The sequence below is a fragment of the Ranitomeya variabilis genome, chromosome 5, assembly GCF_051348905.1.
Source record: "Ranitomeya variabilis isolate aRanVar5 chromosome 5, aRanVar5.hap1, whole genome shotgun sequence".
In the NCBI taxonomy this organism is placed as follows: domain Eukaryota; kingdom Metazoa; phylum Chordata; class Amphibia; order Anura; family Dendrobatidae; genus Ranitomeya; species Ranitomeya variabilis.
Genome location: NC_135236.1, coordinates 9,248,573 through 9,273,499, shown reverse-complemented (window position 1 = coordinate 9,273,499; position 24,927 = coordinate 9,248,573). Strand labels below are relative to the sequence as shown.

Here is a 24,927-nt window from a genome sequence, read left to right as displayed (position 1 = left end):
GGTCTCGGTGTAGCGGTGCCAGGACGGTGTGTATAGAGGTCTCGGTGTAGCGGTGCCAGGACGGTGTGTATAGAGGTCTCGGTGTAGCGGTGCCAGGACGGTGTGTATAGAGGTCTCGGTGTAGCGGTGCCAGGACGGTGTGTATAGAGGTCTCGGTGTAGCGGTGCCAGGACGGTGTGTATAGAGGTCTCGGTGTAGCGGTGCCAGGACTGTGTGTATAGAGGTCTCGGTGTAGCGGTGCCAGGACTGTGTGTATAGAGGTCTCGGTGTAGCGGTGCCAGGACGGTGTGTATAGAGGTCTCGGTGTAGCGGTGCCAGGACGGTGTGTATAGAGGTCTCGGTGTAGCGGTGCCAGGACGGTGTGTATATAGGTCTCGGTGTAGCGGTGCCAGGACGGTGTGTATAGAGGTCTCGGTGTAGCGGTGCCAGGACGGTGTGTATAGAGGTCTCGGTGTAGCGGTGCCAGGACGGTGTGTATAGAGGTCTCGGTGTAGCGGTGCCAGGACGGTGTGTATAGAGGTCTCGGTGTAGCGGTGCCAGGACGGTGTGTATAGAGGTCTCGGTGTAGCGGTGCCAGGACGGTGTGTATAGAGGTCTCGGTGTAGCGGTGCCAGGACGGTGTGTATAGAGGTCTCGGTGTAGCGGTGCCAGGACGGTGTGTATAGAGGTCTCGGTGTAGCGGTGCCAGGACGGTGTGTATAGAGGTCTCGGTGTAGCGGTGCCAGGACGGTGTGTATAGAGGTCTCGGTGTAGCGGTGCCAGGACGGTGTGTATAGAGGTCTCGGTGTAGCGGTGCCAGGACGGTGTGTATAGAGGTCTCGGTGTAGCGGTGCCAGGACGGTGTGTATAGAGGTCTCGGTGTAGCGGTGCCAGGACGGTGTGTATATAGGTCTCGGTGTAGCGGTGCCAGGACGGTGTGTATATAGGTCTCGGTGTAGCGGTGCCAGGACGGTGTGTATAGAGGTCTCGGTGTAGCGGTGCCAGGACGGTGTGTATATAGGTCTCGGTGTAGCGGTGCCAGGACGGTGTGTATAGAGGTCTCGGTGTAGCGGTGCCAGGACGGTGTGTATAGAGGTCTCGGTGTAGCGGTGCCAGGACGGTGTGTATAGAGGTCTCGGTGTAGCGGTGCCAGGACGGTGTGTATATATGTAATGTATATACAGTACAGAGCGAAAGTTTGGACACACCTTCTCATTTATAGATTTTTCTGTATTTTCATGACTATGAAAATTGTACATTCACACTGAAGGCATCAAAACTATGAATTATCACATGTGGAATTATATAGTTAACAAAAAAGTGTGAAACAACGGAAAATGTCTTGTATTCTAGGTTCCTCAAAGTAACCACCTTTTGCTTTGATGACTGCTTTGCACACTCTTGGCATTCTCTTGATGAGCTTCAAGAGGCAGAATAAAAGTTCACCGACACAAAAAGAGGACTTAAAAATCCTCCAAAAAATTGAAAAAAGTCACAGAGAAAAATGCAGAGATGATTACCTGCTCAACCCTCCAACCAAATGCACTAGCAGGGCGCAGCGGACCCGATAAATGATGGCAAACACACAGGTGCAAAAAATACCGATGAAACAACCACTTTCAGGCTATGTGCACACGTCAGGATTTCTTGCAGAAATTTTCCTGACAAAAATCAGGACATTTCTGCCAGAAATCCGTGTGCGTTTTTTTGCGCGGATTTTGCGCGGTTTTTTTGCGGAATTATTGCGGATTTCTCCTGTCACAACAAAATCATGGGAAATCCGCAAAAAAATCCGCAAAAAGAATGAACATGCTGCGTTTTTTTCCAGATTGCGTTTTTTATGCTGAAAAAAACGCAACATTTGCACAAAAAACGCGGAATGCATTCTAAATGATAGGATGCATCATGTATGCGGATTTTGTGCAGAATTATAGCGTTTTTATCGGGGAATTCCGCAAAAAAACCGCAAAAAATCCGGAAGAAATCCTGACGTGTGCACATAGCCTTGATCCAGTGTTGGCTGTTTGGCATTAGTGCACAAAAGGATAAGCGATAATAGTCTGTATGTGGCGTTGTTCACACAGGTAATGCAGAGCATCTGGTTTACAGCCTATTGCTAACGCACATAAAGGCGGCCGCCCAGTGCTACAAAATGCGTGCTGTGTGAATAGAGGCCTACAGTCTACAGAGCCATCTTGGTCCGACTGCACCCTGCTAGATAAAGTGCAAACCCCCCCCAAAAAAACCACATATCAATGTATGTAAGGTATTAGTTTATATTGGGGCCTCAATACGTAAGCTGGCAACCCGCGTCAAGGGTCCTTACATTTTGCCAGTCCTAACGCTAAACATAGAAAAAAACGGTGTGAGGCTGTGGCCTCTGATACAGCTAGGGGGCGCTGTTTGTTCTCCCCAGAATGTGCATGCAGACGGATGAAGTCCATAGGTGTGCATGAGAGTCATGGATTTCTGGTCCAGGTTTTCCAGGTGGCTGAAAGCCACAGGTTTGTGTGTGTTTAAAAGCCCTGCAGTAAGGGGTTTGGGCGTATCAGGCCGTGCGGCCATGTCAGGTGTCTGGCAGGTGAGGCCAGGTGAGGCGAGGTGCACGTCAGTGTCAGTCTGGTGTGTGCTGGTCTGCAGAGTGCATGGAGGCCAGCAGAGCCAGCACCCAGGGCAGCTGAATAGCCTGGCACCCGCAGCGTATGCAGAGATGCAAGTCGTCCATGGTACTGGTCTCGGGGGTGGACAGTCCTGTGCCCGGGGGTGGACAGTCCTGTGCCCGGGGGTGGACAGTCCTGTGCCCGGGGGTGGACAGTCCTGTGCCCGGGGGTGGACAGTCCTGTGCCCGGGGGTGGACAGTCCTGTGCCCGGGGGTGGACAGTCCTGTGCCCGGGGGTGGACAGTCCTGTGCCCGGGGGTGGACAGTCCTGTGCCCGGGGGTGGACAGTCCTGTGCCCGGGGGTGGACAGTCCTGTGCCCGGGGGTGGACAGTCCTGTGCCCGGTAGGTGGATGTTCTGTGCCCGGAGGTGGATGTCCTGTGCCCGAAAGAGGACTAGCATGTGCAGCGATTGCAAACAGGTGGATATGGTGCCCGGCTGCTATCCGGAGGATATCCTGGACTGTGTACGACTGTGTGAGTAAAGAGTCTGTGAGAGACTGTGATACAGCGATGCAGGACACCCACGAGAACTAGTCAGATGAGGGCTGGCGTGAGTAGTGTCTGCAACATATGAGGCTGTGTGTATGGAGACGTATAGAGACTGAGATGGCGTGCTGTCGCCCAGGGAAACTGGACAAGGGAAGTCTGGCCTGTTTAGGGACCGCTAAACTAAAGCCATGAGAAATGTATTGCATTGAACTGGTGTAAACTGGTCACTGAAGTTATATGCATTTATATGTACCCGGCTGCACTCCACAGCATAAAGAGTGCAGTGCGCTGAGTGAGTACAGAGGACTGACACCCTGGGTCTTGGGCTGTCTTATGTGTACTCAGCTGCACTCCAGAGGATAAAGAGTGCAGTGCGCTGAGTGTGTACAGAGACTTGTTACCGGCGTGCATTCACCCAGGGAAACTGGACAGAGGGAAGTTCGGCCTGTGTATTGACTGCGTCATATAGCCATGCATTATTAATGGACTGTATGAAGAAGCCGTTTACTATATTGACTGTGTGAAGTAACACAATAAAAGAGACTTTTGTGTTTGAATCTGTGGGTCACTGCTTCTTCACTGCGTACGAAGCTACTGCAGCTTTACATAGGCCAACACTGGATTGAAAGTGGTTGTTTCATCGGTATTTTTTGCACCTGTGTTTTTGCCATCATTAATCGGGTCCGCTGCACCCTGCTAGTGCATTTGGTTGGAGGCTTCTGCAGGTAATCATCTGTGCATTTTTCTCTGTGAGCTTCAAGAGGTAGTCACCGGGAATGGTCTTCCAACAATCTTGAAGGAGTTCCCGGAGATGCTTAGCACTTGTCGGCCCTTTTGCCTTCACTCTGCAGTCCAGCTCACCCCAAACCATCTCGATTGGGTTCAGGTCTGGTGACTATAGAGGCCAGGCCATCTGGTGTAGCACCCCGTCACTCTCCTTGGTCAAATAGCCCTTACACAGCCTGGAGGTGTGTTTGGGGTCATTGCCCTGTTGAAAAATAAATGATGGTCCAACTAAACGCAAACCGGATGGAATAGCATGCCGCTGCAAGATGCTGTGGTAGCCATGCTGGTTCAGTATGCCTTCAATTTTGAATAAATCCCCAACAGTGTCACCAGAAATGCACCCCCACACCATCACACCTCCTCCTCCATGCTTCACGGTGGGAACCAGGCATGTAGAGTCCATCCGTTCACCTTTTCTGTGTCGCACAAAGACACGGTGGTTGGAACCAAAGATCTCACATTTGGACTCATCAGACCAAAGCACAGATTTCCACTGGTCTAATGTCCATTCCTTGTGTTCTTTAGCCCAAACGAGTCTCTTCTGCTTGTTGCCTGTCCTTAGCAGTGGTTTCCTAGCAGCTATTTTACCATGAAGACCTGCTGCACAAAGTCTCCTCTTACCAGTTGTTGTAGAGATGTGTCTGCTGCTAGAACTCTGTGTGGCATTGACCTGGTCTCTAATCTGAGCTGCTGTTAACCTGCGATTTCTGAGGCTGGTGACTCGGATAAACGTATCCTCAGAAGCAGAGGTGACTCTTGGTCTTCCTTTCCTGGGGCGGTCCTCATGTGAGCCAGTTTCTTTGTAGCACTTGATGGTTTTTGCCACTGCACTTGGGGACACTTTCAAAGTTTTCCCAATTTTTCGGACTGACTGACCTCCATTCCTTAAAGTAATGATGGCCACTCGTTTTTCTTTACTTAGCTGCTTTTTTCTTCCCATAATACAAATTCTTACAGTCTATTCAGTAGGACTATCAGCTGTGTATCCACCAGACTTCTGCTCAACACAACTGATGGTCCCAACCCCATTTATAAGGCAAGAAATCCCACTTATTAAACCTGACAGGGCACACCTGTGAAGAGAAAACCATTCCCGGTGACTACCTCTTGTACCTCATCAAGAGAATGCCAAGAGTGTGCAAAGCAGTCATCAAAGCAAAAGGTGGCTACTTTCAAGAACCTAGAATATAAGACATATTTTCAGTTGTTTCACACTTTTTTGTTCAGTACATAATTCCACATGTGATAATTCATAGTTTTGATGCCTTCAGTGTGAATGTACAATTTTCATAGTCATGAAAATACAGAAAAATCTTTAAATGAGAAGGTGTGTCCAAACTTTTGGTATGTACAGACTGTATGTATATACTGTAGATCTCGGTGTAGCAGTGTCAGGACTGTATGTATATTGATCTTGGTGTAGCGGTGCCGGGTGTGTATGTATATGCTGTAGATCTCAGTGTAGCGGTGCCGGGTGTGTATGTATATACTGTAGATCTCGGTGTAGCAGTGTCAGGACTGTATGTATATGCCGTAGATCTCGGTGTAGCGGTGCCGGGTGTGTATGTATATGCTGTAGATCTCGGTGTAGCAGTGTCAGGACTGTATGTATATGCTGTAGATCTCGGTGTAGCGGTGCCGGGTGTGTATGTATATGCTGTAGATCTCGGTGTAGCGGTGTCGGGTGTGTATGTATATACTGTAGATCTCGGTGTAGCGGTGCCGGGTGTGTATGTATACGCTGTAGATCTCGGTGCCGGGGGTGTATGTATACGCTGTAGATCTCGGTGTAGCGGTGCCGGGTGTGTATGTATATGCTGTAGATCTCGGTGTAGTGGTCACGGGTGTGTATGTATATGCTGTAGATCTCGGTGTAGCGGTGCCGGGTGTGTATGTATATGCTGTAGATCTCGGTGTAGCGGTCACGGGTGTGTATGTATATGCTGTAGATCTCGGTGTAGCGGTGCCGGGTGTGTATGTATATGCTGTAGATCTCGGGGTAGCGGTGTCGGGTGTGTATGTATATGCTGTAGATCTTGGTGTAGCGGTGCCGGGTGTGTATGTATACGCTGTAGATCTCGGTGTAGTGGTGCCGGGTGCGTTTGTATACGCTGTAGATCTTGGTGTAGCGGTGCCGTGTGTGTATGTATATGCTGTAGATCTCAGCGTAGCGGTGTTGGGTGTGTATGTATACGCTGTAGATCTCGGTGTAGCGGTGCCGGGTGTGTTTGTATACGCTGTAGATCTCGGTGTAGCGGTGCCGGGTGTGTATGTATGTGCTGTAGATCTCAGCGTAGCGGTGTTGGGTGTGTATGTATATGCTGTAGATCTCGGGGTAGCGGTGCCGGGTGTGTATATACACTCACCGGCCACTTTATTAGGTACACCTGTCCAACTTCTTGTTAACACTTAATTTCTAATCAGCCAATCACATGGCGGCAACTCAGTGCATTTAGGCATGTAGACATGGTCAAGACAATCTCCTGCAGTTCAAACCGAGCATCAGTATGGGGAAGAAAGGTGATTTGAGTGCCTTTGAACGTGGCATGGTTGTTGGTGCCAGAAGGGCTGGTCTGAGTATTTCAGAAACTGCTGATCTACTGGGATTTTCACGCACAACCATCTCTAGGGTTTACAGAGAATGGTCCGAAAAAGAAAAAAAATCCAGTGAGCGGCAGTTCTGTGGGCGGAAATGCCTTGTTGATGCCAGAGGTCAGAGGAGAATGGGCAGACTGGTTCGAGCTGATAGAAAGGCAACAGTGACTCAAATCGCCACCCGTTACAACCAAGGTAGGCCTAAGAGCATCTCTGAACGCACAGTGCGTCGAACTTTGAGGCAGATGGGCTACAGCAGCAGAAGACCACACCGGGTACCACTCCTTTCAGCTAAGAACAGGAAACTGAGGCTACAATTTGTACAAGCTCATCGAAATTGGACAGTAGAAGATTGGAAAAACGTTGCTTGGTCTGATGAGTCTCGATTTCTGCTGCGACATTCGGATGGTAGGGTCAGAATTTGGCGTAAACAACATGAAAGCATGGATCCATCCTGCCTTGTATGGAGCATCTTTGGGATGTGCAGCCGACAAATCTGCGGCAACTGTGTGATGCCATCATGTCAATATGGACCAAAATCTCTGAGGAATGCTTCCAGCACCTTGTTGAATCTATGCCACGAAGAATTGAGGCAGTTCTGAAGGCAAAAGGGGGTCCAACCCGTTACTAGCATGGTGTACCTAATAAAGTGGCCAGTGAGTGTGTATATGTATGTATGTATATGTATATATATATATATATATATATATATATATATATATATATATATATATATATATATATATATATATATATATATATATATATATATATATATATATATATACTGTAGATCTCGGTGTAGCGGTACCGGGTGTGTATGTATATGCTGTAGATCTCGGGGTAGCGGTGCCGGGTGTGTATATATATGCTGTAGATCTCGGTGTAGCGGTGCCGGGTGTGTATGTTTATGCTGTAGATCTCAGCGTAGCGGTGCTGGGTGTGTATGTATATGCTGTAGATCTCTGTGCCGGGTGTGTATGTATATGCTGTAGATCTCTGTGCCGGGTGTGTATGTATATGCTGTAGATCTCGGGGTAGCGGTGCCGGGTGTGTATGTATATGCTGTAGATCTCGGTGTAGCGGTGCCGGGTGTGTATGTATATGCTGTAGATCTCGGTGTAGCGGTGCCGGGTGTGTATGTATATGCTGTAGATCTCGGGGTAGCGGTGCCGGGTGTGTATGTATATGCTGTAGATCTCGGTGTAGCGGTGTCGGGTGTGTATGTATATGCTGTAGATCTTGGTGTAGCGGTGCCGGGTGTGTTTGTATATGCTGTAGATCTCGGTGTCGGGTGTGTATGTATATGCTGTAGATCTCGGTGTAGCGGTCACGGGTGTGTATGTATATGCTGTAGATCTCGGTGTAGCGGTGCCGGGTGTGTATGTATATGCTGTAGATCTCGGTGTAGCGGTGCCGGGTGTGTATGTATATGCTGTAGATCTCGGTGTAGCGGTGCCGGGTGTGTATGTATATGCTGTAGATCTCGGTGTAGCGGTGCCGGGTGTGTTTGTATACGCTGTAGATCTCGGTGTAGCGGTGCCAGGACGGCTGTAGTTGAGCTGTGTGTTCTCTCTTCCCAGATCTCTCCAGGAACCGTCTGTCGGAGGTCCCGGTGGAGCTGTGCCATCTGGTGTCTCTGGAGTCTCTCACCCTCTACCACAACTGTCTGCGGACTCTGCCTCCATCTTTCTCCAACCTGCAGGTCCTCAGTTACCTGAACATCAGGTGAGGCTCGGTGAGGGGCTGCCTGGGACCCTCTGTGTTCACCTCTCATTCTTGTACTGTATCTCCACAGCCGGAACCTCCTGACCTCGCTGCCCCCGCACATCTGCCGCCTGCCCCTAACCGTCCTAATCGCCAGTAATAACAAGCTGGCCTCTATTCCGGAGGAGGTGGGAGGCATGAGCGGCCTCCGGCAGCTGGTAAGTGCCACAACTCTGACCCCCATCCTCTCTCCTGCTCTGCTGGGGTTTGTAGTGTCCTTCAGTAGTCGTCGAGCAGTGGCTCCTCTCTGCCGTCCCCCCAGCTGTGACATGTGGCAGGGTCTCTGGGCCGGGTGTCTTCACATGGCAGGAGGATGTTGGCTCAGCCTCGTCTTGTGTAATCCGGAGCTTCTGCTTCATGTTACTGTAATGAGGAGCAGATGTCGTCCGGTGTCAGCGGCGCCACCGCCGCCATCATAGAAGCCTATCACTGCTAATGGGGGGACCGGAGCCAAAACACGGGAAAAGAGTTTATCTGTTCCTGTATGTAGGGGCCGACCGCCGCTCACACACCGTACACAGGCAGTAATAGATGAGGAGTTTAGCTGAAGTATTAGGCTATGTGCGCACGGTGAGTATTTGCTTGCAGAAATTTCTCCAAGGTTTCTGCATCTCTTAGCAGCAAAGTCCTGTGTTTTGACTCATTTTTTTTTTTTGGGTGCGTTTTTGCCGTGGTTTTGTGTGCTTCTTTGTGTGCATTTTTGTACAGCAATGAAGGCTTTTTGGAGCTAAATAAAGATATATAAAAAAAATGTTTGTGATGTAATTTATTGGTTCAACACTAGTGTTGAGCGATACCGTCCGATACTTGAAAGTATCGGTATCGGAAAGTATCGGCCGATACCGGCAAAGTATCGGATCCAATCCGATACCGATACCCGATACCAATACAAGTCAATGGGACTCAAGTATCGGACGGTATTCCTGATGGTTCCCAGGGTCTGAAGGAGAGGAAACTCTCCTTCAGGCCCTGGGATCCATATAAATGTGTAAAAGAAAGAATTAAAATAAAAAATATTGCTATACTCACCTGTCCGACGCAGCCTGGACCTCAGCGAGGGAACCGGCAGCGTTGTTTGTTTAAAATTCGCGCTTTTACTTGGTTACGTGAAGTCCCGGCTTGTGATTGGTCAGGGCGGCCATGTTGCCGGGACGCGGACCAATCACAGCAAGCCGTGACGAAATTACGTCACGGCTTGCTGTGATTGGTCCGCGTCCCGGCAACATGGCCGCCATTAACCAATCACAAGCCGGGACGTCACGGGAGGCTGGACACGCGCGCATTTTAAAATGGGCGCGTGTCCAGCCTCCCGGCTTGTGATTGGTTGACCGCGGCGCAACCAATCACAAGCCGGGACGTCACGGGAGGCTGGACACGCGCCCATTTTAAAAAGCGCGCGTGTCCAGCCTCCCGTGACGTCCCGGCTTGTGATTGGTTAATGGCGGCCATGTTGCCGGGACGCGGACCAATCACAAAGCCGGGACGTAATTTTAAAATCCTTAAGGACCTGAAATTACGTCACGGCTTGCTGTGATTGGTTGCGTCTCCCATGTGACTGCGACGCAACCAATCACAACGCCGGAACGTAATTTTAAAATCCTGAAGGACCTGAAATTACGTCACGGCTTGCTGTGATTGGTTGCGTCCCGGTCACATGGGCGGCACGCAACCAATCACAAGCCGGGACTCACGTAAAGGAAAGAAAAGCGCGAATTTTAAACAAAGAACGCTGCCGCTTCCCTCGGTAAGGTGCAGGCTGCGTCGGAGAGGTGAGTATAGCAATATTTTTTATTTTAATTCTCTCTTTTACACATTTTTACATTAATGTTGTTTCGATACCGATACCCGATACCACAAAAATATCGGATCTCGGTATCGGAATTCCGATACAGCAAGTATCGGCCGATACCCGATACTTGCAGTATCGGAATGCTCAACACTATTCAACACCACCTTTTTCATTCTGATGCAGTGGCATCCGGGTAATGGTATTAGGGCTTGGTGTCAGCACATGTCATTGACAGGAAGCCCTAGGTTTAGTAATGGAAAGGTGTCCTGCAGACACCCTCATTACTAAGCTGATACGTAAACACACAAACACCTTGTCACCAGCCTAAGTAGGAGCATTTACAGAATGTACCTACATAGGCTGTAACCAAACAGCAACTCTTAGTTAAAAAAAAAAAAAAAAAAAAGTGAACAAAAAAATTGCGAGGGCTTCTGCTTAATTTTACTAACCAGCTGAGGCAAAGCTGAGGGCTGATATTAGTATTCTGGGAAGCAGCCAATAACCATAAAAGTTCCAAGGCGATTAAGATCAGCTCACAGTTGTTTGCTTAGCTTTTACTGGCTAGTTTACAGAGGGACCCCAGGAAAAAAATTGTTATAGGGTCCCCTATCTAACCAGCAAAGGCTAGGCAGACAGCTGCGGGTTGATATTAAGAGCCTAAGAAGGGGCCATGGATATTGGCCTTCTCCCAGACTAAAACATCAGCTCTCAGCCGCCCCAGAAAAAGCGCATCTGTAAGATTCTGGCACTTAGCCTCTCTCTTCCCACTTGCTTTGTAGCGGTGGCATGTGGGGTAATGGTTGGGGTGGGGGTTGATGTCACTTTTGTATTGTCAGGTGACATCAAACCCACAGGTTAGTAATGGAGCGGCATCTATAGGACACCTATCCATTACTAACCCCGTAGTGATGCTATAAAAACACCCACCCCAAAATAAAGTCCTTTATTTGAAATAATGACACAGACTCCTTTAATGAATCTAAATTAAACCATACTCACCGAAGCCAACGTCTCCTGCAGCTAAAATAATAAACCACAATATTCCTTACCTGTCCGCAGAGAAGATAATATCGATAATGTCCCACGACGATCTTGATGACTTTGAGAAGACACTGACCTCCTGTCAGTGTATCACTGAGCTGCCGTGAGAACGTTCTCATGCAGCGGTGGTTTCGTAAGTAAGCGCACCGGAGCTGATCAGCTGATGAACTCTCACGGCAGCTCAGTGATACACTGTGGGAGCGCTCACATCCTGTCAGTGTATCGCCGGCGGCCGGTTAGAGCGGTCACATCTCCCGATGTGACTGTTCTACATGTGGGATTACAGTGAGTATATGGTGGTTTATTATTTTTGATTTTTTTTTTTTTCGGGGATAGGCATTAAGGTGAGTATATGCTGTTTTTTTTTTTTTTATTTTACTTTTTTTACAGGAGACGAGGGCATCGGGGATTAGGCATTAAGGAGAGTATATGCTGTTTTCTCTTACCCCCATGACGGCACCACGGAGAGGACAGGAAACCCACAGGTTAAAAAGGCGGGACCTCTCTTCCACCTCAGTTCGGTTTCCTGTCCCTGACGGGGAACCTACAGGTGAACATACCTGCATCGCGGGATACCGGGGACCATCTGACCGGATTCAAACAGCGGGGGGCCCTGCCGCGGGCAAGGTGGATCTTCGTCCCCGAGGGCACAATCCGGGGTCGGCGGGCCCTGAGTAGGTGCAGGGAAGAGGCAGTGAAGAGGAATCCGGTCTGCCTCTTCCCTTTTATCACACGACCGGTAATAGGTAGCGGCTGCTACCTGGTAAATTACCGCCGGTCTGGGGCCCTGGGGGGGATGGTGGCGGCGGCCACCGACAGGAACAGACGATATGAAGGCAGCGGCGGCACTTCCGATACCCCCAGGCGCCGGCGGCCAGCATGGCGTGCAGCAGAGGCTCTAGTGGCGCGCGAGACTGGCCGCAGTTTAGTGCGCAGGCGCAGCGGGAATACTTCCGGCTCATCGCAGGGGGCCTGGAAACCGGAAGCTAATGGCGCTGCGGGCGGGGGATTTAAACAGCTGACCAACCTGGAATCGCTTCTCAGCTATTTTCACCATGAGTGGATCAGAGCAACCCGCAGAAGAAATTCTGCAACCCCTACCGAAAAAACGGCCGCAGCAGGACCTGCAACCACAGCCTACTCAGCGCCACAGCTCTGGATCACAACGCAGCAGAGGCTCCAGTGGATCCAGAAGGAAGGCAACGGTTCAAATTGAGGACGCATCTCCAAGACCTGAACCGGTACCACCCTCATATCAGGAGGGTAAGTGAACTCTGTGAATGTACATATTCTGAATGGGGGGTTTTGTTGTGTCCCTAGGGAAAGAAATGTACGGGGAAAACTAAGCACAAAGTGTGTGCAATCTGCTCTGCAGATTTACCTACCACATGGGTCAAAAAACTCTGTGCGATTTGCATAGAGAGAACTTTAAGTGAAGAATCCCCAAGATTTGTATCCGACCTTAAAGAACTGATTAAATCTCAGGTGGAAAATAGCAAAAAGCCTTAAAAGGAAACGCAAATCGAGACGTAAATCCCCGGATCCCAGTTCTAGTGAGGAACACAGTATCCAATATAGTTCAGATAGTTCCCCGTCCTCGTCATCATCCTCGACATCGTCAGAGAGTGGAGTGGTCGTAACTGTTTCCCTATAGAAGAAACAGATGCGCTAATAAAAGCGGTTAGAACAACTATGGGGCTGGCAGACACTCGGTCTAAAAAAACGGCAGAAGATCTTATGTTCAGCGGCTTAGAGCAGAGAAAACGTCGGGCATTTCCATTGAACGAAAAAATACAGACCCTAATAAAAAAAAAAAAGAGTGGAAGAGGCCAGACAAGAAAGTCCTCCTTGCCCCAAAGAGGAAATATCCGTTCGACGACCCTGCATGTTCTTCTTGGGGAAAAAGCACCTAAAATAGATGTCGCTATTGCGAAGGTCTCTAAAAAATTTGCGTTACCCTTTGAGGTTATGGGGACCCTTAAGGACCCTATGGACAAGAAGGCCGAGGTGTTCTTAAAAGGCTCCTGGGAAGCAGCTAGCAGGGGTTTAAAACCAGGAATAGCCGCTACATGCACGGCAAGAGCATTGATGGTGTGGCTGGACCACCTAGAGTCTCAATTGAGGAACAAAACCTCACGGGAAACAATATTGGATCCCGTGTCGGTAATGAGGGGTGCTGCTGCATATTTAGCAGACGCTTCCATAGACTCTGTGAGACTGATGGCAAGGTCGGCTTCATTTTCGAATGCAGCCAGAAGAGCATTATGGCTCAAATGCTGGCCAGGAGACCTACAAACAAAAGCAAAGTTATGCTCCATACCATGTGAGGGAGAATTTTTGTTTGGGCCTACCCTAGATGACATTCTCGAAAAGGCCGTAGACAAGAAAAAAGCCTTCCCAGGGTTTCTTAACCAGTCTTACCAACGGCCCTTTCGGGGTAGGAAGTTCATGCGTAAACGTCCTCCAAAAAACCAAAAAGAAGGATTGGAAGATAAAAGATTTAAAGGCAGAGGCTTCATGTTTAACAAACCGGACAACAAGAAGCAATCCCAATGAAGGTGCGCCCCAGGTGGGAGGAAGACATACTTCCTTCAAGCCTGGGAAAAAATATCAGGGAGCGAGTGGACACTGAGTATAATAAGGACTGGTCTAAAATTGAGATTCCATACAATGCCACACAACCATTTCGTGATAACACCACAGAGCAAATCAGAGGTCGAACAACTGGCCCTCCAAAGGAAATATACAGTCTCCTCGCAAAGAATGTCCTACAGGAGGTCCCACAACAGGAGAAAGATATGGCATTTTATTCTCCTCTTTTTCTCCGAACAAATCCAGATGGGACATTCAGAACGATAATAAACCTGAAAAAATTGAACAAATATCTAGTGACCCAAAGTTTCAGGATGGAAACAATAAAAACCTGTGTCAGATCCCTTCATCCGTCTTGTTTCATGACTGTAGTCGATCTGAAAGACGCATACTATCATGTGCCCATCCATCCCAGTTATCAGAAATACCTGAGTGGCGGTGATAATGCAAGGGGAACTGAAACATTATCAGTTCACAGCTCTCCCATTCGGCCTTGCTATAGCCCCGAGAGTATTTGCGAAACTGATGGAAGAAGTGATGGCCCACACAAGGGAACAAGATGTTCTAATAGTCTCATATCTGGACGATCTCCTGGTAGTGGGCAGATCCTCACACCATTGCAGTCAGCAGCTAGACAAGGTGATGACAGCCTTGTCAAATTTGGGTTGGATGTTGAATCTAGAGAAATCCAGAATTATTCCAGTACAAATACAACGGTACTTAGGAATAGTGATAGATTCGACAAAACAAGAATGTCGTCTTCCAGGGACGAAAGTTACCAACATGATACAACTAATAACTCAAATAAGGCTTTCTCCAGTCATCACTTTACGGAAGGCAATGTCTGTTAGGGTCAATGACAGCCTGTATTCCAGCAGTCCAGTGGGCCCAGTACCACTCCAGAGATTTCCAGTGGGAGATACTAGAAGCACAACTCCGATTAAAAGGGGATTTAGAAAAGCGCTTAAAAATCTCCTCACGAACAATATGTTCCCTAGGTTGGTGGATAGACCCGACCAACTTAACCAGGGGGGTTCCATGGGTATGGCCAGTTTCGGTAACCCTAACCACAGATACGAGCCCATGGGGTTGGGGGGCTCATTTGAAAGATCAAATTGCCCAAAACCCTTGGTCAGAAACAGAAAAACTCTGTTCATCAAACATGAAAGAACTCTTGGCGGTAAAATACGCACTCGAACACTTCCTAGCTCTCCTCCGTTCCCATCATGTAAGAGTACTATCAGACAACAGGGTGGTGGTGGCATACCTCAACCATCAACGAGCGGGACCTTGTTCCCCCCCTGGTGAAAGTGACAAAATCTATACTGGCATTGGCAGAAACAAATCTGTCTTCTCTGTCAGCCCTTCACATCAAAGGGAGAGAGAACCAGGCGGCAGATTTTTTAAGCAGAACACTGTTAAGACAGGGGGAATGGGAGTTGAACCAAGAGATATTCAACCGCATTGTAGCTTGCTGGGGAGTACCGGAAATAGATTTGTTCGCAAACTATCTAAACCGCAAAACACAGGCATTTTGCTCAATCGACCCACGGGGGACCCAGTGACCCTAATGCTTTTCTGATTCCCTGGAACTTCCAACTGGCTTATGCCTTTCCTCCGATAGCATTAATTCCATTAGTTCTGAAGAAAATCCGGGAGGACAGGGCAAGAGTGATTATGATAGCCCCGTTCTGGCCAAAGAGAGTGTGGTTTCCGTGGTTACGCGCGATGTCGGTAACAGAGCCATGGGTTCTCCCGGACATCCCAAACCTACGCCAAGGGCCAATAAACTATCCACGAGTAAAAAACCTACACATGACAGCATGGAATTTGAGAGGGAACTTTTAGCAAAAAAGGGGTTTTCCTCAAATTTAATTTCAACACTCTTGTCCAGTAGGAAACCAGTAACTACCAGAGCATATGGCAGGGTCTGGAAGAAGTTCCTCTCTAATCCAAATGTCAGTGTGTCGGGGAAAATCCCAATTAAGGAAGTGCTAGAATTCCTTCAGAAAGGATTAGAAAAAGGGTTAGCAACAAGCACCCTTAAAGTTCAAATTGCAGCATTGGGTGCCTTATACAACTGTGACCTAGCAGGGAATCACTGGATAAAAAGGTTTGTAAAAGCCTCAATTAGGTCTAAACCAGTCATACACCACACTTCGCCTCCCTGGGACCTAAACCTGGTACTTTCTGCACTCACGAAAGCGCCTTTTGAACCCTTGTCTCAAGCTTCCTTAAAGATAATCTCCCTGAAAACCTCTCTCTTGGTGGCATTAACCTCAGGACGCAGAATTAGTGACTTGCAGGCTCTCTCAGCTTACCCGCCTCTAACCCAGATACTGGAGGATAGAGTAGTCCTTAGGACTGACCCGTCTTACCTGCCCAAGGTAGCATCACGTTTTCATAGATCTCAAATATCCTTACCATCGTTTTGCCCAAATCCCAAAAACGAAAAAGAGAAGTCCCTACACACACTAGACCTTAAGAGATGCTTGACCCAATATATAACAGCCACAAGGGAGTGTAGGAAAGTCAGGTCTTGGTCTGTTTTCAGGGTCCAAATAAAGGGCGCAAAGCGTCGGCGAGATGGGTAAGGGAGGCTATCACTCTAGCATACGCCTCGTCCAATGAAGCCGCTCCAGAAGGGATCAAAGCTCATTCAACCAGATCGATATCAACCTCTTGGGCAGAGCGGGCAGGAGCATCGATCGACCAGATATGTAGAGCAGCCACTTGGTCTTCTCACTCTACATTTTTCAAACACTACCAACTGGACCTATCCTGCTCTTCAGACCTAACCTTTGGTAGGAGGGTTCTGGAGGCAGTAATCCCACCCCAATATACATTCTATGAAATTCTCTCCGTGGTGCCGTCATGGGGGTAAGAGAATATCGTAGTTACTCACCGATAACGGTATTTCTCTGATCCCATGATGGCACCCGTATATTCCCTCCCTTTCACGTGTGGGTGTGCACACTACTAATGTTTAGTCACGAGGTGTCGCAAAAAAAAGGGAAAGATTTACCCTAATTACTTTGTTGTTTAATAACCATTTAAGTTACAGCTGAAGTCCTGTCAAGGCTCTGTAAACCAAACTGAGGTGGAAGAGAGGTCCCGCCTTTATAACCTGTGGGTTTCCTGTCCCTGAGGGCGGATCCCTCTCTCCGTGGTGCCGTCATGGGATCAGAGAAATACCGTTATCGGTGAGTAACTACGATATTTTTATTGCACTTTTTTTTTTACAGGAGATGAGGGCATCAGGGATTAGGCATTAAGGAGAGTTTATGCTGTTTTTTTATTTTACTTTTTTTTGCAGGAGACTAGGGCATCTGAGATTGGGCGTTAGATGAGTATAATGTGTTTCTAATATGCATTCAATTATTTCACGTCATGATTTTTTTTGTTTTTAAGTGTGAGCATGGACGTCGGCTGAGGAATGACTACGTCTCCCATCAGCGGCTCCTGCTGTCACTGTTATCAGTGACAGCAGACATAGCCTGATGGGAGGAGTAGTCTCATCAGCCCACTCCTCCTGACCTGTGGTAAATGTTTTACCGCGGGTCACCGCATCTTTGCAGGGTCATGCTGACAGCGTGACCCCGTAGCGCTCTGTCCTACGATCTTGCTGTCAGTAACGTTCAGAACAACTGCGTCGGTGTTTCCCACGCTGTCACACAGATGAAGGAAAATGTTAAAAAACCCAAACAAAAACTCAGCAAATCTACAACCCTTTTTATACCTGCGTTTTTGCTGTGGCTTTTCCCAATTGAAGTCAGTGGGTGAAAAACAATAAAAAAAAAAATGACATGCTGCAGAAAAAAACACATGCAAATACTCCAGGAAAATGAATGATCTTGTGCTCAACACTCCAGGATATCCAGGTGGGAAAAACGCACCAAAAATGCACCGTGTGCACATAGTCTACATGTCATTATATGGGTGATGTCATCAGCAGGGGCGGGGCTGACAACCCCTCCACACCGTACACAGGTTGTCAGCAGTGATGGATGAGGAGCCGGGGCTGCAGTGTGAGGGCGTGGATCTTGTCCGCTCGGCGTCCGGCAGGTGGATGATGGGTGCAGTTATCCGCAGCTTCTCTCTGATATTACAGGATGTCAGCTGTAACGAGCTGCAGTCACTGCCGGCACAGATGGGGTCTCTGCAGTCGCTGCGAGAGTTAAATGTGCGCAGGAATCAGCTGACCTCGCTGCCCGAAGGTAATGGCCGCTCCTCATGTTCTGTATGTTAGTGAGCCGAGCGCCAGATGGCGGGGCAGTGGGGTGGCCAGTGTGGGGCAGCAGGGCGTAGACCGTGGGGCGCCGAGGGTGGGACTGCAATGCGTGGGGCTGTGGAGTGCTTACCATGACACTGCGGGACTGTGTGGTGTCAAGTGTGGGACTGCTGAGTGCCGTGCATGGGACTGTGGGGCGTGAGACTGTGGGACTATGGGGCTGTGGAGTGCTTACCATGACACTGCGGGACTGTGGGGTGTGAGACTGGGGCTATGGGGCTGTGGAGTGCTTACCATGACACTGCGGGACTGTGTGGGGCTTCAGACTGTGGGGCGTGAGACTGTGGGACTATGGGGCTGTGGAGTGCTTAATGTGACACTGCAGGACTGCGTGGGGCTTCAGACTGTGGGGCTATGGGGCTGTGGAGTGCTTAATGTGACACTGCAGGACTGCGTGGCGTTGAGTGTGTGATTGCATGGTGCCAAACACGGGACTGTTGGGCGTGAGACTGTGGGGTGCGGAGATGGAGTCGTCTTCTATGTCTTTTTTTTCTCAGAAATCTCGCAGCTGCCTCTGACTCGTCTCGACTTCTCCTGTAACCGAGTCTCCCGCATCCCCCCGAGTTTCCGCCGCCTTCGGCACCTTCAGAGCATCGTCCTGGACAACAATCCCCTGCAGTACCCGCCTGCTCAGGTCAGCCCCCCACCTGGCTGCGTCCTCGGCCCCCCGAACCTGGCTGCGTCCCCAGCCCCCCGAACCTGGCTGCGTCCTCGGCCCCCCGAACCTGGCTGCGTCCTCGGCCCCCCGAACCTGGCTGCGTCCTCGGCCCCCCGAACCTAGCTGCGTCCTCGGCCCCCCGAACCTGGCTGCGTCCTCGGCCCCCGAACCTGGCTGCGTCCTCGGCCCCCGAACCTGGCTGCGTCCTCGGCCCCCGAACCTGGCTGCGTCCTCGGCCCCCGAACCTGGCTGCGTCCTCGGCCCCCGAACCTGGCTGCGTCCTCGGCCCCCGAACCTGGCTGCGTCCTCGGCCCCCGAACCTGGCTGCGTCCTCGGCCCCCGAACCTGGCTGCGTCCTCGGCCCCCGAACCTGGCTGCGTCCTCGGCCCCCGAACCTGGCTGCGTCCTCGGCCCCCGAACCTGGCTGCGTCCTCGGCCCCCGAACCTGGCTGCGTCCTCGGCCCCCCCCGAACCCGGCTGCGTCCTTGCCTGCCCGCCATGGCTGCGTCCTTGCCTGCCCGCCATGGCTGCGTCCTTGCCTGCCCGCCATGGCTGCGTCCTTGCCTGCCCGCCATGGCTGCGTCCTTGCCTGCCCGCCATGGCTGCGTCCTTGCCTGCCCGCCATGGCTGCGTCCTTGCCTGCCCGCCATGGCTGCGTCCTTGCCTGCCCGCCATGGCTGCGTCCTTGCCTGCCCGCCATGGCTGCGTCCTTGCCTGCCCGCCATGGCTGCGTCCTTGCCTGCCCGCCATGGCTGCGTCCTGGCCTGCCCGCCATGGCTGCGTCCTGGCCTGCCCGCCATGGCTGCGTCCTCGCCTGCCCGCCATGGCTGCGTCCTCGCCTGCCCGCCATGGCTGCGTCCTCGCCTGCCCGCCATGGCTGCGTCCTCGCCTGCCCGCCATGGCTGCGTCCTCGCCTGCCCGCCATGGCTGCGTCCTCGCCTGCCCGCCATGGCTGCGTCCTCGCCTGCCCGCCATGGCTGCGTCCTCGCCTGCCCGCCATGGCTGCGCTCCCTGTCGCCCACCTCAGGGGCTAATCGCGTCCCTTTCTCTCTGCGTCCAGATCTGCCTTAAAGGGAAGGTGCACATATTTAAGTACTTGCACCTAGAGGCCTGCAGTAAACCTGCGCCCGAGCTGGAGAAGCTGAGCCGCCCCACCAGCTTCACCATGTGGTAAGAGCCCGTCCGTGGGTGGAGCAGTGAGACATCCGCCCGATGGCCTGACCCGTGTGTCGCCTCTCTCCTTGTAGCCTGACTGATGACCTGTACTCCCAGCCATATGGGGGGCTCGATTCTGGGTTTAACAGTGTGGACAGCGGCAGCAAGCGGTGGTCCGGCAACGAGGTGGGTACCTGATGCGTCTCGTCCTCTCTCCTGTTCCTTGGTTTCTGTTGTGGTATTGGAGCTGATGTTTTGGGGGCTTTAGTTCTCATCGCTGGTCCGTGTAGTCCGGTCCGTACAGGGGCCGCGGTGTCGGTACTGTTGTCCCGGTCGTCACCTCCCTGTTTCTCAGTCCGCAGACGAGCTCGCAGACCTCTCCTTCCGAGTCTCCGGTTTGAGTCGAGACGTCCGACAATTCAAGGAGAAGCTGAATGGGGCCGGTAAGTTCACAGGATGGTGGCCCCCGGAGCAGAGGAGACGCCTGGACCCCGCTCCTTGTGTCGTCTTCATTAAGGGTCTCCGCCCCAGGGGGCTCTTATCAGTTGTGGGGCGCCGCTTGTCTGTTTCTGGTCATGACCGTCAGATTTCGCATTTGTGTTGCAGCAAATGGAGAGAACGAGCTCCCGGATTTCATTGACAGCAGCACAAACGATGAAGAGGAGGGTTCGAGGGGCGACAGCGGCCTCCCCATGGTGGCGACCCCACAGGTGAGTTACCCTCACACAATGGAGGAGCGTTGGCCCCCTGCTCCAATCATTGCCCGACGTATCCTCTGTTACAGGAGAAGAAGCCGGAGCGTCACTCCACACCGCGGCCCGAGGAGAGGACCCTGGTCTGGGGGTGAGTGTCGTCAGCCTCTGGATCACTGCACGCTGACCTCCTGGCCCAGTAGATTACTAGAATAGATCACTAGGTCTCTGCTCGTCTTCCCGGGATCCTTCCTGTACCTGACCCTGTGATTTCAGAGGTCGCTGTGTCCAACAGGTCGGATCCGTCTCCTCCCAGCACGCGGCAGGACTCGGCCACAGAAGAGCGGCGCCAGCCAGAGACCCTGCTGATCTGGAAGGAGAGAGAGCGTCAGCAGCAGCTGCAGCAGCGGCAGGACATCCTGCGGAGGCCGTCTGTGGATCGTAGGGAGAGGTGAGGACAAGCGGCGTCATGCTCACCTTTGGGGGGCTGGCTTCTGAAGACCGGTAAATGATCTGAGGACCCCAGTGATTACTGCCGTCACCTGGCGCTGCTAGATGTCCAGGAGGCCGTCGTGAACACCAGCGGATGAGCTTCTATAGGGCTGAGGGTGGAAGCTCCATCCCAAAACCTTTAGTGTTGGATATAGATGGACGTCGGGCTGTCTAGAGAATGCAGCCGGACTGACCAGAAGCCGCGTATTTTATTTTTCAGCCTCCAGAAAACCCAGTCCTGGACCTCGTCCTCCCCCCAGATTCACAGTGAAGTCACGAAGTAAGTAGGAGGGAGATGGTGGTGGGGATGGAGGCCGGGGACCTGGAAGAGAGAGGCGGTGGAGACGGAGGGTCAGGGGTAGGACTGTGTTAGGGTTGGAGTTAGAATTGGGGGGTTTCCACTGTTTAGGCACATCAGGGGGTCTCCAAACACGACATGGTGCCACCATTGATTCCAGCCAATTTTGCGTTCAAAAAGTAAAACGGCGCTCCTTCCCTTCCAAGCTCTGCCGTGCGCCCAAACAGTGGTTTACCCCCACATATGGGGTATCTGCGTACTCAGGAGAAATTGCACAACAAATTTTGGGGTCCATTTTCTCCCGTTACCCTCGTGAAAATAAAAAAAAAATTGGTTCCAAAGTCCTTTTTTTTTTTTTTTTTCTGAAAAAAGTAAAATGTTCATTTTTTCCTTCCACATTACTTTAGTTCTCGTGAAGCACCTGAAGGGTTAATAAACTTCTTGAATGTGGTTTTGTCACCTTGAGGGGTGCAGTTTTTAGAATGGTGTCACTTTGGGGTATTTTCTGTCATGTACATCCCCCCAAAGTGACTTTAAATGTGAGGTGGTCCCTGAAAAAAAGTTTTGTAAATTTTGTTTGAAAAATGAGAAATCGCTGGTCAACTTTTAATCCTTATAACGTCCTAACGAAAAAAAAAAATGTTTCCAAAATTGTGCTGATGTAAAGTAGACATGTGGGAAATGTTATTTATTAACTATTGTGTGACACCGCTCTCTGATTTAAGGGCACAAAAATTAAGTTTGGCAAAAATCTTGACAATTTTGCAATTTTCAAATTTACATTTCTTTCATAAATAAACGTAAGTCATATCGAAGAAATTTTTACCACTATCATGAAGTACAATATGTCACGAGAAAACAATGTCAGAATCGCCAAGATCCGTAGAAGCTCCAGAGTTATAACCTCATAAAGGGACAGTGGTCAGAAGTGTACAAATTGGCCCGGTCATTAAGTACAAAATTGGCTGTCACTAAGGGGTTAAACCTCCTGATATTAATATAAATTATATGTACCCAAAATATAGAGAATGCGAGTAACACGGGTCCGCTGTAGGGGGCAGCAGCGAGTTACTCTACACATTACATGAGTCGCCTGACAACCTTCTGTTATTATTTTAAAGGGCCTCTGTCAGCACAAGACGACTGTTCAAACCAAGCACAGACGCTCGGTGCATCACGGCGGCCAGTCATTTATACACACCTTCCCACCTGCTTCTCTGTGTCCTCTCTGCTCTATGAAGCCAGAGCTGTCAGATAAGGGGGAGACTGACGGAAAACCAGCAGGTGAATATAAATGGCCGCCGTGATGCACCGGGACTTAGTTTGTACAGTCAATCTGGGCTGACCGAGTCCCTTTTAAAGGAAAATAAGTCGCTGCCATGGGGGAGAGGGGTTGGGTGGGAGATGGAGGGACCTGGACGATAGGGAAAGGGGCCTGGAGGTAGGAGCGATGAGGATGGGGGGGTCCTGGAGGAGGAAGCGGGAGAACAGAGGAACCTGGAGGAGGAGGAAGGGAGGACGGAGGGTCCTGGAGTCGGAGGAAGAACGGAGGGTCCTGGATTAGGAGGGAGAACGGAGGGTCCTGGAGTAGAAGGAGTAAGGATGGGAGGGTCCTGGAGTAGGAGGAAGAACGGAAGGTCCTGGAGTAGGAGGAGGAAGAACGGAGGGTCCTGGAGTAGAAGGAACGAGAACGGAGGGTCCTGGAGTAGAAGGAAGAATGGAGGGTCCTGGAGTAGAAGGAGGAAGAACGGAGAGTCCTGGAGTAGAGGGAGGAAGAACGGAGGGTCCTGGAGTAGAAGGAAGAACGGAGGGTCCTGGAGTAGAAGGAGGGAGAACGGAGGGTCCTGGAGTAGAAGGAAGGAGAACGGAGGGTCCTGGAGTAGAAGGAAGAATGGAGGGTCCTGGAGTAGAAGGAGGAAGAACGGAGAGTCCTGGAGTAGAGGGAGGAAGAACGGAGGGTCCTGGAGTAGAAGGAAGGAGAACGGAGGGTCCTGGAGTAGAAGGAAGAATGGAGGGTCCTGGAGTAGAAGGAGGAAGAACGGAGAGTCCTGGAGTAGAGGGAGGAAGAACGGAGGGTCCTGGAGTAGAAGGAGGGAGAACGGAGGGTCCTGGAGTAGAAGGAGGGAGAACGGAGGGTCCTGGCGTAGAAGGAGGAAAAATGGAGAGTCCTGGAGTAGGAGGAAGAACGGAGGGTCCTGGAGTAGAGGGAGGAGGAACGGAGGGTCCTGGAGTAGAAGGAAGGAGAACGGAGGGTCCTGGAGTAGAAGGAAGGAGAACGGAGGGTCCTGGAGTAGAGGGAGGAAGAACGGAGGGTCCTGGAGTAGGAGGAAGAACGGAGAGTCCTGGAGTAGAGGGAGGAAGAACGGAGGGTCCTGGAGTAGAGGGAGGAAGAACGGAGGGTCCTGGAGTAGAAGGAGGGAGAACGGAGGGTCCTGGAGTAGAAGGCGGGAGAACGGAGGGTCCTGGAGTAGAAGGAGTAAGGATGGGAGGGTCCTGGAGTAGGAGGGAGAACGGAGGGTCCTGGAGTAGAAGGAGGGAGAACGGAGGGTCCTGGAGTAGAAGGAGGGAGAACGGAGGGTCCTGGAGTAGAAGGAGGGAGAACGGAGGGTCCTGGAGTAGAAGGAGGGAGAACGGAGGGTCCTGGAGTAGAAGGAGGGAGAACGGAGGGTCCTGGAGTAGAAGGAGGGAGAACGGAGGGTCCTGGAGTAGAAGGAGGGAGAACGGAGGGTCCTGGAGTAGAAGGAGGGAGAACGGAGGGTCCTGGAGTAGAAGGAGGGAGAACGGAGGGTCCTGGAGTAGAAGGAGGGAGAACGGAGGGTCCTGGAGTAGAAGGAGGGAGAACGGAGGGTCCTGGAGTAGAAGGAGGGAGAACGGAGGGTCCTGGAGTAGAAGGAGGGAGAACGGAGGGTCCTGGAGTAGAAGGAGGGAGAACGGAGGGTCCTGGAGTAGAAGGAGGGAGAACGGAGGGTCCTGGAGTAGGAGGGAGAACGGAGGGTCCTGGAGTAGAAGGAGGGAGAACGGAGGGTCCTGGAGTAGAAGGAGGGAGAACGGAGGGTCCTGGAGGAGGAGGAACGGAGGGTCCTGGAGGAGGAGGAACGGAGGGTCCTGGAGGAGGAGGAACGGAGGGTCCTGGAGGAGGAGGAACGGAGGGTCCTGGAGGAGGAGGAACGGAGGGTCCTGGAGGAGGAGGTAGGAGAGGTGTGGAAGAGGAGGATGACGTGGAGGCTGTGGGGGGATGGAGGGACCGGGTCTGGAGGAGTAGAAATGTGCAGTGATGTTTCTGGGGTGCAGTGGGGTGGCCTGGGGTCAGCTGCAGACCCCAGCGCAGGGGTATTTGGGGGTTCGGCAGCCTGTGTTACACTTTTGGGATGGTAGGTAACCTGTGCTTCTCTTAAACCCTTTAGTTCCGCCCACGGTGCCCCCTCTGATGGCTTCAACAAGTTGCGGAGTCAGGTAGGTGCTCGGCAGCCCCCCGTTACTGGGTTGTCATAGTGATAGAGATGTGACGGGTCGGGAATATTCGGCAGCTCGGCGCCATCACCAGTCTTCCAGGTTACTGTGGGGACGGTGCCCCGCATCTCATTCGTCTCCCACCTGTGTAGACCGTTTCCGATCCGTCAGCACTGTCTCTCCTGAACGAGTC

The 24,927-nt window shown here is 51.2% G+C and overlaps 1 protein-coding gene across 2 annotated transcripts in view; it reads left to right on the top strand.

Annotated features, from left to right (window-relative positions):
* The window catches only part of LRCH4 (leucine rich repeats and calponin homology domain containing 4), a 44,032-nt gene that overhangs the window by 10,046 nt on the left and 9,059 nt on the right, over positions 1–24,927 (top strand). For both annotated transcript variants that reach the window (XM_077261550.1, XM_077261549.1), the window contains exons 2-13: positions 8,093–8,237; positions 8,308–8,434; positions 17,810–17,915; positions 18,487–18,623; positions 19,708–19,817; positions 19,895–19,988; positions 20,158–20,245; positions 20,409–20,512; positions 20,587–20,645; positions 20,790–20,945; positions 21,207–21,266; positions 24,689–24,737. In XM_077261550.1, the coding sequence (XP_077117665.1) occupies positions 8,093–8,237; positions 8,308–8,434; positions 17,810–17,915; positions 18,487–18,623; positions 19,708–19,817; positions 19,895–19,988; positions 20,158–20,245; positions 20,409–20,512; positions 20,587–20,645; positions 20,790–20,945; positions 21,207–21,266; positions 24,689–24,737 (1,235 nt within the window). The remainder of the gene's footprint in view (positions 1–8,092; positions 8,238–8,307; positions 8,435–17,809; positions 17,916–18,486; positions 18,624–19,707; positions 19,818–19,894; positions 19,989–20,157; positions 20,246–20,408; positions 20,513–20,586; positions 20,646–20,789; positions 20,946–21,206; positions 21,267–24,688; positions 24,738–24,927) is intronic.